Below are 22,308 nucleotides of genomic sequence, written 5' to 3' on the forward strand. Positions count from 1 at the left end.
ACTACTATTGGGTTTTGAAATGTGAGCAAAGCACACTGAGAAAGACTCTATTAAAGTCGAAGTTATCTCTGTATGCACATGCACACACACACCTTTGTGTTATCACATTTGTGTGTTGGGCAGATATGCTAAGAATTCAGAGTTGGTGTTGGATGGCTGTGTGAATACTTATCTTCCAAGAGAGCCTCTGGGTTTTCCACACAGCCGTGGACTGCAACACCCAAAGGTGTCTGATAGTGTGCCTTAGACTAAAGAATCTACTTTTTAAATGTATACTCCCTCTCAAAGATAAAAAAGCAACCACAAAGGTTGATGCCTGCAAAACAATGTGAATAACAAAGACCACTACCAAGTGCACATTAGAGCCCCAGCTCAGATTTTAGAGCAGGGTTCTGCACATTCCTCTGATAGAAACTCAGAATCTCTGTGTTTCCTGTCCCCAAACAGGTCTGATTTCTGACTGCAGGACACTGATCCAGCCTTCTGGGCTATGCAACAAAACAAGTGCTATCAAGTGCCCCACTGACATTTCTTTAGCTGCTGTTGAACTGTAACAGTTAAACTCTGCCTTGGCATCTCTTGCCAGGGATGCTCAGGTTGGAGGATGTGTCCATGGAAAAGCTGAAAAGGACCTGATCCTGGAGATAACAGAGATAACCTTGGGACATCTAAGGTTGGACAGAGTACAGTGTCAGGTTATCAAGTAATGGATCTGTTATAAAGAGTTTTAGGCCTATCTGGACTCCTCAGCTATCTCTAAAACAAAAAAAAAAAAATATGGAAGAAGCAGTTCTGTGGCTTTCAATTTGCTTCCTAAATATCCCTATTCCACCTTAAACTTCCTATCCTAGTCATTACTAAAAAAAAAAAATAAAAAAAAGAACAAATAGTCTCTTTGCCAAGCAAAGGTGCTTGGCAAAAAAAAAAAAAATTAGAAAATGCAAACTCCTTACCCATTTTGGATGAAGGTTTTGTTTGCCCACACATGCAATTCTTCCAACTGTTCAAAATCCAACAAGAAGCAGAACTAACCAGGATGGGGAGGTGACATTACCAAGGTCTAATTTAATCTCTCACTATTGTGAAAGAAGGGAAAAAGATTTGTCCCTACTGTGCACTAAATTCTCTTTAAAATCAGCATGGGGAACAAGGGATGTTTGGAGAATTGTAGGTGTCCCTTAGCTTTAGCCACAGTTCCTTCTGGTGCTGTCAGTGGACCTGACTGGAAGTTCTGCACACTCCTAAGAGGACGCTGGACCCCCCAAAGTGCAGCTTCCTTTAGAGTTCTGATGTTGCTCAAAAAACACAGGCACCGTGTCGGTGATGATGGATTCCCCAAATGAAGCACAGTTCAACCAAAGTGGGAGGATTTAGCAAAATGCATAAATTTCTTGTCTGCTACTGTCTGTAAGAGGCAGATCTTTACAGTGAGCCTAAGTCACAGCTGGCTTTTTCTGGAATGGTTTATGCTCTTGACCCTCCTCGGCTGTATAGCCAATAGGGAGTTGTCAGGCTACATGTGTTTTTAAACTTCTTTCAGCTAAATCAGAAATCCAAAAGCAAAATACAGCTCTCAGCAGTATCATGTGGAGTTGTGACACTCCCTGGAGGGCTGGGGTACATAAACCAATGAATGGATTACAATGAGGCATAAATGTAGTATTTTCATCCATGACAGATATAATCTCGAGCCTGTATTTTTCATGTTACTTAACTCTTTCAGAACATAATGTGTGACAGAAAATGTCTTATAATGCACATTGCAGTAAATATCAGTCAAGTATGCTTTATTGCTGAGCTCTACATGTTTCCAGAACTTAACAGGCACAGCTGGGATATAAGAAATGGCAATGTTGTATATATTTCTTGAACATACAAAATACCTTGGCTCTCTTCTCCCCCACCCTCCACATTACATCCCCAGCTGTTCTGATCATGTCACACAGTGGATGAGTTTTTCCATCGTCAGCTTCTCCTAAAATGATAACCTTTATTCAGGCTTTCATCCTTCCCAAAATAAACAGCATTATCCATATTGTCATCACATTCAAATTAGACTATCAGAGTGTGGCACAGAATAATAGAAATGGAAGGTGGCAAACTAGCTGTACCTAGCAGAAAATTCACAATGCAGGTAACATCCATTGATTTTAATAGAAAATCATAGAATGATCTGCATTGGAAGGGATCTTAAAAATCATCTCACTATCCCAGTCCAACCTGTCCTTGAACATTTCCAGGGACAGGGCATCCACAGCTTCTCTGAGCAGCCCAATATAGTGCCTCACCATCCTTGATCACTCTTGGTTAGCATGAAAAAAACTGTACTTGATAAAGTAGCAGAAAACCAAAGAAATTTTATTTTATTTCAGATGAATTAAGGATTGGTCAGAGCAGACCTCCTACCCTACGTGAGAAGCAGTAACTGCACAGATGAAAGGGAATAGGAATGGTGAAGGAGGTATTAAAAGAGAGAACAAACATGTAAACAAAACAGAAATAAACATTCCCAAAATTAAATACTAATGTGTTACAGAGAGAGAACAGCTACTTCCAAACATTTGGCAATTTCAGATATTATACTGTATTGCATGAAGACAATGTTATTTCCTTTTAAACTGCCATTCCATTTAAACCAGCAAGCTGATGTGTGTACTTGAGGTCTGTATTTGGTAGGCATTTTTTTCCCCCTTTAGCATAAACCTTGTTGATTTAAAAAGTGAACAAAGATGAATCAGGTGGTAAATGTATTCATGTAATCATTTTCATTAATAAGCTGTTATAAATAATAGAGGGAAGGTTTTAAGTGTATAATTCTCTGTCGCACAATTGAGATTTTTCCACATCTTCAGCAGTAAGTTAATTAGAATCACCTGCATTTTCTTGGGCGGACACCAAATGGATTGCAAACAAAAACAGATTAAAATAGCTGTAGCTCATGGCATACAGATGACAAGATTCACAAAGAGGACAATCAGGCAATGAAAACCTCCTCTTTTTCAAACATTTTTAAAGGAAATTCAGCTCTTGTGAGTTGCTGTAAAAAGACGTTTGTAAGTGTTTCGCTGAAAGACTAGAATGGCTTTGTTTCTGATCCCATGATGAGTGAAAGAAATGTTTAAGAAAGATCACTTTACAGAGAGATTCAGACTGAAATGTGATGACTGTGATTCAAGCCAAGCCAAAAATTACAGCTCAGAATTAAAGGGGATGGACGTGGCTTGGGAATCCATTTTCCCACATTCCTGAATCTCAATCATCCCAGCCAATGTTTAAAAGAAAATACAGTGGAAAGCAATGAGGTCACTTTGTTTAGCTGCAAGAAGTGGGACTAGCAGAATGGCAAAAGTATATATTGGGGGTAAGGGCAAAATTACAGTGAGCACGCTGCGTGTTCGACGGCTTCATTCAAAACAAATAGTCTCAAAGCTTAGTTTAGTTTCTTGTTACAGGCAGCCTCCTGAGGAAGTCTTGTTGTTCCTGGGGCTTTTAAACCATAAACTTCTTGAATGTCAAAGCACAGCACAATAGAGAAGACGACAGAGGCAGAGCAAGCTTGATTTGGGCATTAAACAGCAGCCCTGCGTAGCAGTGAACTGTGTGCTCATTTAAATTACACTTGCTTTGTACTCTGGCTGCCCTTATTTATTTGTGTATAAATATCTAAGTGGAAATTCTACCATCGAGTGATATGAAACAGAATGAGGTATATCCTCCATCATATTCACTTGTTACTCATTCTCAGTATGTAATGCTCATATTCAGTGTTTTAATTGCTTCCATTAAACAGTTTCTATAGGGTCTTGAAAACAATAAGATCTTAGTCAAGCTTTTCTCCTTTCATTGCATCTTCGAGTTATTACTGCAAGAAAAAATGAGATTCTCTTTTTATGTAGGAATGCCCCTCATCTTCTTGATATTATTGCAGTCAAAAATAGAATTATTTCTTTTCAGCCAATTTCCTAAAGATATTCACCAAATCTCATGTCAGACACCTCCAATTGAGCCATTTCATAGCCATTTAAGCACTAGTACAATATTCCCTCTCCTTTCTTTCCCCCACTATCTCTGCCTTTACTGAGTTCTAAAACAGTTGGATTTCTACTGGAACAGAAAAAAAGAAAATCTTTTTGATGCTTCCTTGAATTCAGGCTTGCTGCCACAGGTCCTGCAGTTGGGCAGCACTGGAAGGAAGTCCAGTGCCTTCAAATCACATAAAATATACAGATGGAGAGGACATTTCTCCATCTTCTCTTTAATAGGAAGCAACAAAGCTTTTATTTTGTTTCATGTCATTTGCTTCACTATCAAGTGCAGTGCTTTACTATAGATCCTATTTGTAGCCTATGAAGAGGTTCAATCTCATCTCTTCTTCTTTGATACTCCTCTATAATTCAAGGGATTACTTTAGTCCTGTTTGTTGTAGCACTGAGCTCAGAGATCATGTTCAGATCTTTATTTAAAGTAAACCTCAAGTCCTTTGTAGCCTAAATCCAGAGTGCTGGATGTACCTTGTGTTTCTCCATACTAAACCTGATTTTGCCAGACTGTGGCTGTTTAAGGCAGTAGTTCAGATCTTCTGTAACTTTACCTGTCCTTGTCATCATTTAATTACTCCCTGACCTTTGTGTCATCTGCTTATTTTGCCAAGGGAATTTTTTTCTCTCATTGTCCCATCTCTGATAGAGGTATTAGATGGCACTGGATGAGAGTGCCAGTTCTGACCTTGCTAACTGATATCTCCCATTAACTACCACATTTTGAGGTCTGTCACTGAGCCAGTTTTTAATCCATGTAATATATGCCCTGTAAATTCTATAGAATGCAAGTGCTTTAATCAAAATGTCATGTGGTGCTAAGTCAAAGGTGGCACGGAAAGCCAAACACACTATTTCAACACCACTCCCTTCACCAACCAGACCTGTCAAATACACAGTTCCATCCAAAAATGCAATAAGTTTGCTAGACAAAGCCCTGATTTCCATGAAACCCTGCTGGTTGGAATTAATGATATTTTGTTATGAATTATTTGTTCATAGTGTCCTGAATTAATTATTTAAGTAGACTGTCTGTGACTGAGGTCAGTCTAGCCAGTCTCCAAGAGCGTCACTGTTACTGCTTTTACAGTATCTGAATAACTCTTCAGCCTTAGTCATTTCCAAATATTTCTCTGTATTTTGTTTCCAAATGTGAGGCACAAGCACATCATGGCCACCAATGCAAATGCTTGGATGCTTTTTACAACAGTGGTTATCTTCTTGTCCTTCAGATTGACTTCTAAAAATCACCCACCCTTTGATCTCCTAGGCCTGTTTAACCTTTATCTGGTAGATGTATCTAACATGACATTTTTATGGCAGCCCTTTCCATGGTAGCCAGGTACTCTCTCTGGACAGGGCATGGACCTGCTTCCCTATCAAATGATGATGTGTTGCTGATAGGTTGCTGGGACATTTTAAACCTCAAAAGTGTGGTAATCTGATGGGAGTAGAACAAGAAAGGAGTAGTTTTGGTGATCAAAACAGCAACTTTGTCTCATCAGAGCAGAGCCAACCCCAGTGCCAGTCCCCAACTCTACTCCAGGGGCTTTGGGCATATACAACCCCACCCTGCCACACCAAAAAGCAGAACAGGGATTTCAGCAACACTTCCTGGGTTGTAGCTCATAATTGCTTCAAGGTTTTCATAATTTTCACCTCTGATTTCCATGGCATCAGACAAAAAATCCTATTTTTGATGACACATTCACCTGAAACTCCAGGTACATTTTGTCACCTTATGCAGATACAGTATTTTAATGTCAAATTTTAGTGTTTATTTTGCTAGCCTTCATGATTTTCCTTCTACTGGAATACACATATTGATCCTTTTGTGAAATTTTATTGTTGTTGCACTTCGTTTTGTGTTTTTCTCATCACATTGTTGTGACGTGGTTTTATTTCCTGCATTCACTTATTTGTTTCTTTAAATGATTTCTTGTCTCACTTTTGTGCTCTTAATAAACTTTAAAAAAAAAAAAAGTTTACAAATCAGATATTTATGGTAAGATGCATATGAAAACACGAGGAAAGAATTATAGTTTTAGGGAGAACATACCCTGATAATGACCTCTTAAATATTTGTAAAGATAGCCCTGGGCATCTGAGCCCACAAAATAGTTTATAATACAACAGCTTGATTGCATAATGATACTTTAGTTTTAAAACGTATGATCTTTCTGTTTATGGGAAGGCATAATAGGCTCCTTTGAAATACAATAGTTCTGCCCTGAACATAACTGATTTTAAATGAAAGGACTAACTCAAGAATGCCTTTCTTCAAGTTTGTACTTCACTTTGTTGTTGAATCCAGCACGATGGTTTCTTTTACAAAACAGGCCTGAGGACCACACCTATTTCAGGATACATTAATTGTGAAAGTTCCATGCGTTTCCATGCAGGAAGTTACCTAGTGCTGTTTACAATTGTATGTTTTAAATTCTAAATCTTGTTAAAAACCAGAGAAATGTTTGCATAATACCACCCCTTTCTCCCTGCACATAGAGAAATTTTTTTGATATTCAGTTTGCAGATATTATCAAATAAAGATCATGATTAGACAGAATCCAGTGTGATTTGGGAGAGGGATTTTTTTTTTTTTTTTATGCAACAGAAATAAGTTAGTGAGAGCATTTAAATGCAGACTGTTCATAAATTACCTGAACCACCTCAATCAATATTGAAATCTAGTATTTTAAAACATTTTTTAATAACTATGTCACCTAAATTTTAATTTTCTTCTATCTGTTAATATTTCTCTGCAACACCTAGTTCCAGCTTAAACTGGTCCTAGATCTGACAATGGCTTTCATTTATTGTTTCTCCAATTTTGGATAAGAGTGAAAGAAATGTTTTAAATAAATATTCTTCTACCATCTCTTGTGCAGAGTGACTATAACTTTCATGGCTGCGTATGAATCTCAGCCAAGTCTCAGTCCAATTGCCTTTTAAATTTCTCATCAGGAGCACCTGTGTAATTTTTTAAACTAAAATAGTTAAAATTTGCTATAGTTTGGCAGCTGAACTGATGCATTCTTGAGTAAGACATTTTCCTACATTTCTTATATCCTATAAAATTTAGTGTGGAAATCATTATTGTGCTTTTGGCTATAATTTCTAATTGTGGGTCCATTCTGTTCTCAGGTTCCTCATTAAAACAAACAGAAACAGAGTTGGAGACTGGAATACGAAGCAAATAAAATACATGCTCTCCTTTAGGGCAAAATCCAGTGATTCTTCCCTGATAAACCCCACTACAAAACACAATAAGGTCATCCTATAGTGAACTGAAGTTGACTTTATTACAATGATTTTTTTTCCTGAAAGTTTCTTTACCTCTATACTTAAGCTCCAGCACCAGATAGGAAACTGGGCAAAGCTTTTGTTTCATCTTGTTCCCTAAGTATTTATAGCCTGCTGTTTATTCTTGAGAGAGGTATCCTTAAAAGTGAATTTGCTTTGAAAATTGTCCATAGAATCAGATTATAAGAACAATGAAATATACTTTTTTCTCTCTCTTTCTCTGCCTTTCTCCTTTTTGCCTAATTGGATTTCCAGAATAAGTTGTTAACAGTCCAGCTAAGTTAATGTGGTCATGAAAAGGATGTCCAAATCCACCAATTTGCATTGGTTTGGTTTGGCTTAACTTTCAAAGTTATTGGAGCAGAAAGTTGATGGCACGTGAATGATTTTTCTCTATTTTTTTTTCTCTCTGCCATATTGTATAGAGCCCAAATGCAATGCTAATCAAACCTCATTACTGGACCAAAATTAATTTATTAACAATAATAATGCACTTGTGCATTCCAGATCATGTTGCAAGATGTAATAGCCACCAATTTACAACACAGCTTGTTCATTTTCACTTGATCTGGGTGACTTATGCAGGTTCCAAATTGGTGCTCTTAAAGTGAGACTATTTCACCCAAAGTGACATGGATTGTTTTCACTTCCACATAACCAATGAGGTTAAGAACTGAATTGAGTTAGATCCAAACAAAAGTTAACATTCTGTCTGGTGGCTTGCCTGTTTGTTAGTTTGATTTATTTTTTCTTTTTAATTTCTGGTTTAGACTTCAATTTACATGATGCAATTCTTGATCCTCTACCACAAGAGTCCCACAGTCCTATGCTGGGAATTAGTCTTTCACTCTCCCCTTACTGAAACAGAATTAGACTCTTCAGATTTAGGTTAGAATTGCATTACTTAAACATTTTAGTAATTTCAATTTGCTCATATGTTATATATCCAGCAGATGGATAATTTCCAAGATTTCTTGATTACTAAATCCTTTTTGATTCTCTTACATAAACTTTTTCTTTATCCCTCTGTAACCAAAGGGGAGATCTTCCTGAAATGAATCATCACTCTCAGTATTATGTTGCAGGACACCCACAGGTGCAGGGTAAAAAGCTGTCAAATAAAACACACAATTATTATCAATAATCAGAAAAATATATTATAATTAATTTTAGAATTTTTTTTTTTTTTTAATGCAATCCAAATCAGGATGTTCCTGGCAGCATAGACACAAAACGAAAAATGCATTTTGTAGAGAGACAGAACAAACATGCAAACACACACAATATTTTGTCTGGTGCCAGTCTGCATCAAAAGAAAAAGTAAGTTTTTTCAAATATTTCTAGATCAGTGAGAAATGCATCCAAGCACTTGAGTCCACTGGCCATGGCAATGGTGTGCCAATGAGTGGTGCAAGAGTCAAAAAAGACTTGAACCTCAGCTTCTTCTTCTTTAACTGTTACCACAACTGGGCTTCTGGGCTTTCCCATTTGTGTTTACTCTTACCTACACCTTCAGATTTCCTTTTGCCTTCACTTCAAATTGGAAAACTATTCCCCCTAGATACATTGCCAGGGAGTGTTTCCTGAAAAATTTTGGGTTTGAAAAATTAGTCTTTTTCCAAGAGAAAGTCTTTCTCTGAAACTGCTTGCCAAAACCTAATTAAAACTTGTGTTCCAAGGGATAAGTAGCCTTTAAAAAAAAAAACAAAAACCTGGTTTGTGTAGCATCTCTTGGCTTCTTATGTACTTGCAAGTTTTAAATGTGAAATGACAATGTATGTTTTAGTGGGTTTGATTTTCAAGCACTCGGATTGGGTCAGTGTTGCACCTCAGCAAATTCTCCTGGAAAGGAGAGCAGTTCCCATGTGCTTTGAAATGCTACAGCTATGCAACAGGGGCTGGAAGTGCTATTTTAAACACTTATATCAGCAGAGCTTGCTGTAGGAGATAATATGTCACAAAAGGGAGTATGACATCTAGCTTCACCTAGAAGATAAACCTTGAGTAGATATGCAGGGAGAAACAAGACTGTCGGGCTGTCCTTGAAAAGAATGGCCTATATCAATGAAGAAATGTACTCCAGGGCATGTGCTACTTGGGATATTTAATTTCATCCTCAAACCTGTCTGAGCCGCTATGAAGAATATAGTAGAGAAATGATAGTTGTGTGGAGTCTCACACACGGCATGATTTCGGGGTGGGCACCTCAGTGCTTTATTTTCAGAAAGGTCACAGCCTCAGAAATTCATGTCTGAAAAGCCCAGAGCCCAGACAGAGAAGTTTTCCTGGCACTATTAATACAAACATCCACGTCGAGGCAGCGCTGGCACGGCACCGTGCCTGTCCCAACGAGCACGAGATGCCAATTACCCCTCTCTTTCCTGCCACACTCAAACCCCCTTGCAGAGCATTATTCTGCTGACAGAATTACAAGATAATTATAGCTAGGTGTTTTGTATTCACTTAAGTTAATCTCCCACTTTTATTTTTCATTGTTGCTTTAATCAGTGAGGAGGCACTTCAGTTGTTGTCAGGTGGATTATTTTTCAGTCACTCGCTGCGCTGCTCTTCATACTTGTGAGGGTGCCTCTGCCTTCCTGACAGACATACAAAGAAAAATACTCCTATGATCTGAAATGAAATATGTGTTTCTTTTTCAGGTCTAGATGTTGATGGAATATACAGAGTTAGCGGCAATCTGGCAACAATACAGAAGTTACGATTTGTTGTCAATCAGGGTAAGTGATTCCTCCACCCTGGTAATGTTTTGTTTAGTACTTAACTGTCTCAGATGACAGTATTTCAGAATCTGCTATACATTAGTGGCATGGAATGATGAGCCCTGTTTTGGAAAAGAGAGGAAAGGGAAGGTAGAAAGATATTGCACAGAGGGAAATGTCAGCTAGGAGAGAGGAAAAAGAGCAGAGTAAGCAGAGGAAAATAGTAGCTAAACTTGAGATGAGAAACAAACAACAAACAAATCTAAAAATACCAGAGGAAATGGAGATGTGAAATAAGGTGGCAAAAAGCAAAGCATATGTATAAACCCAGGAATCAAAGTGAGGGGGAAAGAAAAAGATTAAAAGGAAAAATAGCAGATTGTTTGGATGTTGAAAGTTAAACAAAACCAAAAGTAGAGCAGAGATCCAAAGGAAACCAGTGAAAGAGAAAAAGGTGCTGAAAAGAACTTAAAAGGAAATTCTAAAAGTGGAGTACTGGCTCTGCCAAAGTCAGTGGAAGATTTACCACTGATTTTGAAAACACAAAGATTTGACCCCAGAAAATGAAAGAGGAAAATGAATATTTTGAGGACCTGCTAACCAGAATTAGAACCATCCTGTGTATATTTACTGAACATATTTCCACAGATTCTGTGTATAATGAGCAAATTTCCACAAATGCAACAGTATGCTTTTCACTGATGTGGACTAAAGAAATCTAGCATTGATCAGTAGATCCTGTTACAGGTGTGTAACCTGATATTAGGAAATAATAAGGATGAATTATAAATACATTTATCTTCAATTGTTTACTACTTTTACCAAAGACTAACTCTCCCCACATTTAAAAGCTTAGCAAATGACATCAATGGTAGTGAACATCATGATCCTACTTAACAAGAAAATAAAATCAAGTTTCTCAGAAATTAGAAAAAATACCAAATTAATCTTAAATTGTGTTTTAGACCTTATACAATTTTGAATTAATCAAGTATAAATGTGAAGCTGCAACATTTTGTCCTGCTTCTTATGATCTTTTTATAAGTTACCTGGAGACTATTACCAGAACTGCTAAATATTGTATATTCTGTGTTAGGGTGATAGTTGTTGGAGAACAGCTTCCTCAATTAGATTGGTACTATACATAAACTAAGACTTTTGACTCAAATATTCTCATGAAATTGAGAGATAGGAGAGATGTAAAAATATTCCCACCTTCAAGCCTCCATTTACATCTCTAGGGAAAGTTTCAGGGGATCAGTAGGTGTTTGCCACCCCCTCAGCTATTCCAGATCAGTCTTGTCTTCAGCTGAAGCTGGAGGGTGAACTCTGGTTTATGAGGAATCAGTATGCCAGTAAATTCAACAAGACTGAATAAATCATCATTTTACCAATCAGCCTCATAGTTTTGATTCATTACTTAGGTTCTCTTAAATTTATAGTTGTTGGGTATTTGTGTGTCAATAATGAAGCCTGCCTTGGCTTTCAAATGGCTGTAAGCTGTATTTTGTTTGGAGACACAGAGGCAAAAATGGGATTTTCTATCCTTCTTCACTGCCTGAGCTCTTTGCTCAGGAAAATACTGTGCCATAAAAATAATGGTCCTGTCTATCATGTCTCGTGGCATCCAAAGGTTAACATACTTGAGGTTAACTTTACTGCTCAAGTTTTCACCTAAAACAGATGGGCTGATACTGTAAAACTAGACAGAAGTCTAAGCTGGCTTTTTGCAGCAGAGAGGGCCCAGACACCTTTTTCTTCTGGTTTATACCACTATGAAAAATGAAAATATATCAGTAGAGTTAATAGTACATTAAAGCCACTCTGGCACTGGTTACTTAAGGCATGTGCAAAAAAAATCTGTCTACTGAGTGACCAAAGGAAATTCAAAGAAAACTAATGTCTCTGGAAAACTATGTCATCATCTTATAATCACTGTTTCTTATGTTAGCCTTTATTGATAAAATGAGGGCATTCATGCATTTTATGTCACAATGGAGTGGATTTTCAATGGGCAGTGATAAAATCTATTCAAATTCCAGTTACACATCTCCTAAAATCCTGCCTATAAAAAATTTCAAGTCTGTACTTAGGTTTTGCCTCAGGTAAGTGCAGAAATGCTGATTTAGTAAATCCTAATGCCACTTGGCAGTCCCCAATGTCACATGAAGCAAGTGGAAGACCTGAGCATTGTAGCTCCCAAAGAGTAATCCAGTAATTTTTAATCATAACTTTCCAGAAGGAGCACAGACACCAAGGATAGCCAGCCACTGTTACAGTAGTGTAAATAACATCCTTTTTCTGTCTAAGTAGGAACCTGCAGGCAGGAAAGAACCCACTGAGCCGTGGTGTACCTGGAAAATGCTGCAGGGAGATGAGAGAAACAGGATATATTCATGGATTGCTTGGGAGAACATTCTCCACCCAGCATGTCCCAGAGCTTGGTGCTCCCTGTCAATTGGGAGCTGAGGTCAGCAGCAGTTTCAGATGCTTCATGAAGGAAAAAAGTTACCAGGAAATCTACTGTGTGCTCCCAACCTTTTTTCCCATTCTCTTGAAACTCTGCAGTGGGTATGATGGTTAATAATTCCCTGCCCACGCATCCCCATCCCTCAGTAATTATTGTGACCTCCTCAGGTCAACCCATGTACCTTCATTTTTTGGTAATTAACAGTGGGAAAGGAGTATTTATACATATGATTTTGCCATAGCGACTTTTTTTTTTTTAGTTAAAGCTTAATTTAATTATAAATGCAAACAAATGTTCTGACAAAGCCTATTTGCATTGCAGAGATTGACTGCAATCAGTTCTTCCACAGGCCAGATACTCATTGGGCTCTTTCTTCCTGCTTTCTTTACCATTGTGTTACACCTACATGTAGAGGATATAAATAATATGTATCACACTGAAGATCATAGAAGGCACTCTAGGCTGGCTGCCATACCAAAGTATTTTTTATTAGAATAATCATTAATTAGAAAATAGCAAAGCTTTATTTGGCTCCTTTTCCTATACTGTTAATGTCATCTGCAGCATCAAAAATTAAATGAGAGAACTGGTGAATATGAAAGGAAAATAAGCTAACAGTTGACAGCTTTATCATTAAATTAGAAATAAGAACAGAAAAATATAAAAAGATTCTTGAAATTCTAGATTTTTGGGGAATAAAATGGATTTGCAATTAAAAAAACCAAACAAACCTGGTAGCTTTTTAAATTCTCTGAATATAGTTTAGGTTTTGTTCTCATTTCTTGAAGTAGGCAGCTCCTGAAGAGGGTTTTGGCCTTGCCAACATGAGCAGCAGCAGAACAAACTACCTTATTTACTTTATCCCTCTCACAGAGTTTTCTTTTTCCTATAAAAGTCTATTGATATCACACCTTTTTTGCTTCTGTGCAACAGGATTATCTTTTATCTATGATTTATTTTCCCATTAAGAGCTGAAAAGATCAGTTGATCATAAGAGGACTGGGCTATAACATCTCTCAGCACTTTTGAAACTCTAAGTCATCATTTTTCAAATCACTGAATCAAGGCAATAGAAGCTGCTTGTACCAAACTGACATCAGGAAATTCGTACTTTCCTTAGTCTACAAGCATTGAAAAATTTGGGGTTTAGAAACTGGGCCACCAAGCAATCAATGTTTTTGTCTGAGCACCTAAAGAATTCTGTAATAACTGGAGGCATTTGACAGAGATACCTATTGCTCTTATGATTTCCATATTGTTGGTCAAGCCTAGGAGTTGAAATGTTAAAATAAAAACAAAAACAAAACAAAACAACAGCAAAAAAAACAAACAAAAAAACCCAACAAAAAACAAAAAAAACAAAACAAAACAAAAACAAAACCAAAACAAACAAAACAAAACAAAACAAAACAAAAAAAAAAATCCCGCCCCCCCCCCCCCCCAAAAAAAAAACCCAAAAAACAAAGAGAAATTGAGAAAATACCTAGAGGATTCTGCTGATTTTACACAAGGTCTATTAAGTTAAATCCTTTACATGTATTTATAAGGATATTCTTTTAATTCACACCTGTAGGAAAAGGAATAAAATAACATTTATGGGTCTGTTGAGCCATGTAAAGTGTTCTGGCAGTCCCAGGGTATGAGGTACTACTGGAAAGATCCCTTGTTCTGGCCCAAAGCCCCTGGGAGGGTCTGACATGGGCCCCAGGTGGGGCTGCTCAGGGTCATGAAGGCACCACCACATGAACCTGGGGACAGGGGGAGGTGCTTTGCAACAGCTAAAACACAGCAGGGCTGGAGAAAAAACATGCCTGAAAAAGAAAAACAAGAAAAAGGGGAGACATTTCATCCATCAGAATTTGTAAGTAAAAGCGAATTTTTCTCTGCTTTGGTTGAAACCATTGTGCTGATTACAGAATCCCAGGATGGTTTGGGTTGGAAGAGAACTCAGAGCTCATCTTTTTCCAGCACCCTGACACAGGGAGGGATTCCTTTCACCAGCCCAGGCTGCTCCAAACCCCAACTCTGTGTATGGGGTGTGGGACACACTTTGGTGAACAGGGTGAGGACTTTCTTTGTGCTGAGCCAGGTTCCTTGTCCTGCTTCCACACACCTCTCCCACCAATCCTCAATTAGCTCTGTGCTGAAGACCAGGGATACCTGGTGAGGAATTAGAAACTTCCTTTTCTATTTGTCCTGTGCTAATCTGCTCAGTAGCTGGGAAGGCATTCACTTTTCTATGGAAAATAGAAAATTTGATTCTGTCAATCAAACAATTTTCATGAGTACTAAATTAACTGAAAAAAAAATTAAAATTGAACTTTAAAGAGTTCATGGCATATTGCTGAAGCACTAGGATTCTATCCCAATGCATACACGTTCAGGGAAACTAACCATGGAAATACAGATTTCAGTACTTATTGGTTCATTCAGCAAGTGTTGGCTCATGCATAATACAAGAGAGTTCCTAATTGTCTTTATATCTGAAGCTTTGTTTGCAAAATGCTGGGTGTTTGCTGTGCAGATGACCTTTGCATCCCATTATTTCATTAGGAATACCTTGTGTGTTAACTGCAAGGCACCACAGACCATCCAAAGGTCAATGATTGTGTTTTTATAGCTCTGTTACTCTACTTAGATACCAAAGCAGGGGCAAATGTGGGAATTTTTACAGAGGCTAAGTATTATGTCATTGCAGAGAGGAACATTTCTTGTGGAACATGGAAAAGGACAGCCAAAGATATCCAAATACTCCTATTTTGAGGGGGAAAAGGGGATTTAATCTCATTCTTTCATTACCTCACAATAACAAAAAGTACTTGGGCAAAAAAAAAAAAATTTAAAAAAATTTCAGTTGTTTCTTCTATGAGAATATAATAAGATATGATTCAGTTTAGGGGAAAAATTAAGAGTAAAGTTTGAACCAGAAATACGTGAACTGATTGCGAATATTTATTAACTAAATAATTTAATAATAAAGAAAATGCCTACTTGATTAATTGTTACAGAGTAAAAATTACAATAAAACTGTCTTGATCAGTGCTTTGCAGAAGCACCATTACTGTCTGTGCAGTTGTTTAACAAGGATTTAATTGGAAAGATAAGTGAATGCACATTTAAAAGTATTGTTAATTTGCTTTATAATCACCCCATCCTTCACAGTATTGACAGCACCAGGCACAAACCCCTTTCTCTTTTACAAGTATTATTTTCCATATGTGCACAATAAATTCTGAAGCAGTAATTGGAAATTTTATGGATTTCAACATACCTAGTGTTTTGAGTTTATAGGTGCTATATCCCTTCTCTGGAGGTTGTTCATAGGTGGCATTTTAGGTAAAATCACTGCTTTTTTATTACCCATAGGCTTTTTTTGGAGGTTATGGCATGGTAGTTTGTTGGATTTTAGGGTTGGCTTTTTTTATTTTGTTTTGCTTTCTTTCCTAAGAAATATCTAATTCCAATTTACTTTTTCATTTGAAATATCAACAAAATCTTCGCTTCGGCATAATTTTTGATTTAATAAACAACAGCCGTCAGAAACAGTAATCTTCAATATGTTTATATTCCATCTGCACTTATATTTATTGTTCTAAAATGACTCGGATAAATCTAATTGACAAGTAAGAGCCCAGACCATATGAGCAGCTAAGGATGATACCTTTAACCAGCAGGATTCTTCAACCCAACTGACATGTTCTTCATCAATGAACTGGGAGAGGAGAGGAACAAATATCCTGATTTATTTATTTATTCCTTCGTTTATTTATTTATTTTTGTAGTTCTGCTGATTCTGTGAGCTTGCTGGGACCATATGTTTGTGTGAGCTGGGCTATCAGGAACCAGAGTGGTTTCCTGGCTGGCTCTGCCTCAGCCCGTGGAGCTGACACAAGGCTGGGGCTTCCTTTGAATCAGAGCCTCCAGGTCGACACAAATGGGCTGGGAGGTTGTGAAAGAGGGGGGAAAAAAAAAGGGGTGAAAAGAGGGAGGAGGGAGCTGGGTGAAAAAAAGAAAGAGATGTGTCTTCTTTTCACAATTTTATTTATTTTAAATAAGGAAAAAAAAAAAAGGAGAGGGGGAGAATTTAAAAAAGAAAATACCCCACCCAAACCAACAATAAAACTCCCACCCCAAACCAACAAAACTTCTCATTCAAAAATACCTTTATCTTTCCATTGACCCAAATATCTCAATTTCAAAGGCAGGCAGGGGCTCTGATCCTCCTCCAACAAAGGTTCTATGGGCACAGGAGAGCAGGTCCTCTCTCAGCTGCCAACTCCCAGAGAGCAGCTACAAACATGGAAGGCCAAGAGGTTTGTCATGGGCTTTATTTTAAAATTGCATTAAGGGTCAATGGAATAAAAGGGGGGAAATAAAGAGGAATGGTTCTCTCTTGCAGTCACTTTCCTTTTTGTTTGTGGGCTCGTAATTTCTTGTGTGCATACCTTGATGAGATTCCCCTTTATGTCTGGCCATCTTATGTATTTTTAGATGTTTTAGGTTATTGATTGTATTTTTCAGGCGTATATGAGTATCCCTAAAAACACATTAATATGCTTTGGTGGGGGTCTAACCTTAAAGCCACCCTCCAGCCTTGGTGATGTTCCTGGTGTGATCAAGCACAGCACAGGCAGCAGAGTCTTCCTCACATCTGCCAGCAGCTCTTCATGTGACCAGACCCACTGAGACACAGCCAGAGTGATCCAAAGTTCACAATGGAAATATCAGGCTCAAACTGGGTTACTTGCTAGCTGAGAACCAAAATGTCTTGAAAGCCTTGAGTCAAAAATAGTTTTTTCTTTCTTTTTCACACTTCCCAGGCAAGCACAGAAAATAAAATGGACTGAAGCAATTTTCAAAAATAATTATAAAACAGCTTGCTTCTGGGTTAAGACCTGCATATGCCAAGCTGTAGCCAAGAATTTAATTTTTTAAATTTTTTTTTTCCAAGCTTTAAAACTCTGACAACAGAATACTTTAATTGAGCCCACAGTACTTAGTGAATCAATTAATATGTGCATGTTATTCATGTGGGTTCTTCTTTTTGTCTCTCTCTGCCTGTTTTAAGCTACAGAAAATTTATTACTATCATTCAAAGGAAAGTATATTTTTCACATCTTCCCCTTCTCTTTCTAGAGAAGGGGGAAACTATAGTACTTCCAAAAATGACTTGTAACTACAAGTCAAGTACAAAATCTAATGGAAATACTAATTTTTGCAAAGAATGCTCAAATTATTTTGTAAATAATGTACATTATATAATAAAAATTGATGGAGCTTGAATGTTAATATGTTTCCAATATAACTATTTTGTGTTCAGTGTGAAGAAAAAAAAAAAGACAGAAAAATATCCAGATTTCTAAGTCTTAGTTGCCCAATCTGCATCTCTGTAAAATTTCTCTTGCAAGTGGTATTGTCATGTTTTCCTTTTCATGTGCTGAATAAGCCAGTGGAATGGGGCAGAAGAGGCAGCAGGCTGGGTTAGTGTGGTCAGCCACAAACATACCATGGATTTTATGGCATGCATTGTATGATGAAGCATTTAAAACATGCCTTTTATTTTTTTTTCTACCCGCAGCACTATTTGCGTTACAATAGCGTCTTGCTTAGTAACACTTCGAGAAGTTGAAGAGCTTCTTGATAACCCCTCAAGGAGTGTTATTTAGTTGCTGAGAAGGACTGGAGGTTTGCATGCTGCCTTTTTTTGGGGGATGCTCATCGTTGTCATGGGTGACTCTTTGTTTGGGTTTGTTGTTCTGATAGTAACGCTGCAGGAAATGCCATTCCACAGAGCTCCAAAAAAAAAGCAAAGGAAGGAAATGAATTATTGAGTCTTTTGGTTAAAGTATGAACAGGACAGCTTTCTACCTATGATTTTTAGGAGGATGGGGTCATTCCCTGAATGTGGGAGTTGCCAGGCTCATTTGTAGATAAACCAAGCATCAAAGGTATTTTGCGTGGGATATTTGAGCTTTGAGGAGATGGACACCCTGGAGAATTAATCTGCAGAGCTCCTACTTATAATTGGTCATGCTCAATGTCTTACAAGATTGTGGTGTGGCCTAATATTTGGGGTGGTTTCCTCCCTTGTGGTAAATATCTGTAATCCTGTGGTTTGTGTGTAAAAGTAGCTGAAAAACACAAGCTTGCAGTGGGCCTGGAACAAAAAATGATGATGTTATATATGGACACACACTGCCTAATATTCTGCAAGGTGGCATGGGATGGGAAGTTGTTGAACCAGGGAATTTGGCTTTGTCATGGTATTTGTGGTGTTCTGTGTGTTGAGAATTGGGGAAACCATAAGTGCTGTGGCAGGGACAGCTGCTGTGAGTAGCAAATGATTTTTTGGTTGGAGGAGACTTTGGTAATGCATTTAAGTGTTGAACTCCATTGGTTGAGAGGGGTGGAGTCCAAATTTGAAAACACTCAAATGTAAAAACTCTGGTGGGAGAAAAAAAAAAAAAGGAAAATTACAAAATCTAAATTATAACTTCTCTGAAAATTGGAAACTCTTATAAAGGAAACCTGTGTTCTTATATAGACTGTCTCATTTGTGCTTACATATTTCATAAAATTACATTACTACTGAAAATCCAACATTTTTCTTAAGACATTTTCAAGTTGCTTATAGCATCCTTTTCTATGGATTTAGAATTGAATATTCCTGTTTCTTTCTTCCTTTTTTTTGTTCATGTTGTTAGGAGTTTTTTAATCTGTTTTTGGTTTTTTTTTTTTGTTTGTTTTTTTTGTTTGTTTGTTTTGTTTTTGGTTTTGGTGTTTTTTTGGTTTTGTTGTTTTTATTTTTTTTTTTTTTGGTGTTTTTTTTGGTTTTGGGTTTTTTTTGTTATTGTACTTGTATTTGTTACTGTATAAAAATTCAGTAGAATTTCTTTCATGAGCAAATTATCAGAGTCCTGGAAAGCATCTTCCCTTAATACATTCTTGGGGCATGTTGGTGTTGATTCAGTTACTTAATCACTGTTATTTAGTGCCACTTGAGAGGATGCTGAGTGTCAGAGTGACTCTCAGAAGGCTGTTGGGTCTACAGGAAAGTTGTACCCTTGGAGATTGAGTGCTAGAAGCTCGATGAGGTGTCTTAAAGCATTTAAAAAGCATTAGATGCCTGTATTTAGAGAAATTATTAATTGTTCTTGACTACACTATTGGCTTTTTAAAAAAAAAAAAAAAGTTAAAATCCCATCAGATATAAGTGCATAAAAATATTGCATACATATTTGGTGGGAAAGTGTTTTCAAATGAAGGAGCTTTAAGAAATAGTGATATAAAGTGTCACAAACTACTGTCCTGAACTCACACACACTATATATGCAAATGTAAAGAATGAGACTTTGCTTCCACCTTCTCTTCTAAGTCTTGATTTACACTTTAGATTTATTATTTTGGGTATTATTAAACATATTAATTTAAACACTTGGGGAGGTAGTCACACTGTATTTTAATTTTGAAGTTATGCATGATACCAGAGTCTTAAAAGTGAGAATGTAGCACAGCTCTCACTTGGGTTTTCAGCTCTCATCCAAATGTTAACACCATTCAGCCTGTACCACGCCTGTTGTCAGTACAAGTAACAGGGATTGTTCAGATCTCTCGAGATCAAAGGTCCCATTTCCCAACTCTACTGTAACAATCTGAGCCTAATCAAAGCCCTTCACATGGACAAACACCTCGGGGTGAGCTGGGAGAGTGATGCCTTTTGAAATCATCCTGTGAATCCATGGCTCTAATTTCAACGCATTGTCTCTTCTTTGTGTAATTACTATTATTATTTGTACAACATAGCATGGTCAAATTTTGAAATAGTCAGGGTATGGAGAGTTGAATATAATGGAATAAATATTTTATACTATTTTTCCCCTTCTGCTACAGAGCCAGTGTCCAGTTCTGCTAATTTATATTCTTTTCCCATGTCCCTTTTGCACACTCTTTCCTTTATTACCAGCTGACATAACGTGGGAGACTTGGCTCATCCATGGCTTGCACCCTGGGCTGACACTGGGACACATATGGATAGGAGATATTTTGGGGTGACAGTAGCCTGGAGTTAGGCTATGCCAAACTCCTGACATAAACCTCAGCAGAATCTAAGTATGGCTTCCTCACCTCTCCCTAGCTAAATAAAGGTGATAATAAAAGACATCTTTAACCTGAATTTTGCAGGTTTGGAATGATGTTACCAGAATTTGCCATAGTTGTTTTCATCACACTTTTAAACCCCATGATTTATAAAGACTGGATTAGGTAAACTGTTAGAAAGTGGGGTAAAAAAAAAGTCTCTTGCAAGAGAATAAGATGGAGTGCTTTGCTGGATTTGTACTTCTTGTAGTACACCAGAGAGATCTCCTTTTCTTAAATTATTCTTTCGTTGTTGTTGTTTTCAATTTTTCTCCTTTTTTCTTTTTTTTTTTCCCCTCCTTTTCCTGGTGTAATCAGATAATTAAAAAACAAACAGGGATTTCAAAACACATTGCCATCAACCAGCATTATGTGCTTATGATACAGAAGATTGAGAACGACTTAATTAAGTAGATAGCAGCAGTGAAGAGAAGATGGATGCAAGGACGAGGAGATTATTTGCTTTTGGAGGAACTTCCTTTGCTGCTGTGGGGTGCCTTTCTACAGACAGGGCATTGATGGAAAGTAAAAATACAGGAGAAAAATTGCAAGAGGATTATATCACTGAGGAGCTAAAAGCTGTTCCTTGCTATAGGAGAAGTTTAGCTGCTTGTTCAGTGTTTTGTTCCAGGATAATGTTGACATCAGCTGAGGAGATGGGATAACAGGTTTATATTTATTATATTCCTTAAATAAATAGGAAACAGTACATAACATCTGAATGATCTGCACGATGCCAGACTTGATGGGTGGCATAGGATGGGATGGAATTGATCCTATCTAGAAAACAAGGTGAACTTGGGAGGGGAAAGTGAGTTGTAAAACTATGAGGACATCTGGGCTGAAGAGGAATAACAAAAAGAGACCCAAACAGCTAAAAGAGCAATACCAAGGGCTTCTGGTATAATCAGCTGAATTTGAGGAAAGAAAACTTTTGTTTTTCTGTGCTTAATGCTTTGCATATACGAAGAGGCTGCAGCAAGTTAGAGATACGTATTTTTGAATCAGAGCCACATGATAAAGCATCCAAACATAATGCAAATAATTGCAAACTGATGTATCCAGCATTTTATTTTTTTAAAAAAAGAATAAATAATTTAGCTTTACACATGGGCAATCCTAGCTAAAAATTGCAAATCAGAAGTCTTCTGTTTGAATGTATTTTATTTCGTTAATGGATTCGCTCATGTGAAAGGCATCTAATTGTATAATGTATTATTAGTCATTTTCTTTGGCATGCTATTAACTTTAAATAATTCTAATATTTAACATTTTATAACATGCACAACAAAGTTCTATCTCCAGCATAGGAAAAAAACATGCATTAATAATAAAATTTTCATGACTCTTTCTACTGTGTATGTTGTGATACATATTTGAGCAGAAACATGGAAAATTGAAGTGTAAAGCAACAAAGCCTGTTAGCATTTAAAGAATATACATTGTAATATGCTGTGATCCTGTAAATACAAGAGCTAGGATATAATTCAGTACAATTAACTTATTTTAAGATCGAGTCAGATATAAAGTGTGATAGGATATAACTAAGTGCATCTACTCGATGTCTGCTCAGTGATGGCTGGGCTGGAGTGTATAAAATGGTGATTAATGCCTGCTAATGGAAGTGGTCTCCACCACAAGT

General features: G+C 37.2%; 1 protein-coding gene across 3 annotated transcripts in view; it reads left to right on the forward strand.

The window, feature by feature from the left end:
• Positions 1-22,308, forward strand: part of ARHGAP15 (Rho GTPase activating protein 15) — a 321,355-nt gene that overhangs the window by 206,514 nt on the left and 92,533 nt on the right. For all 3 annotated transcript variants that reach the window (XM_079311046.1, XM_079311047.1, XM_079311045.1), the window contains one exon: positions 10,001-10,078. In XM_079311046.1, the coding sequence (XP_079167172.1) occupies positions 10,001-10,078 (78 nt within the window). The remainder of the gene's footprint in view (positions 1-10,000; positions 10,079-22,308) is intronic.

Source organism: Erithacus rubecula (genome assembly GCF_903797595.1).
Source record: "Erithacus rubecula genome assembly, chromosome: 8".
NCBI classification, from domain to species: Eukaryota; Metazoa; Chordata; class Aves; order Passeriformes; family Muscicapidae; genus Erithacus; species Erithacus rubecula.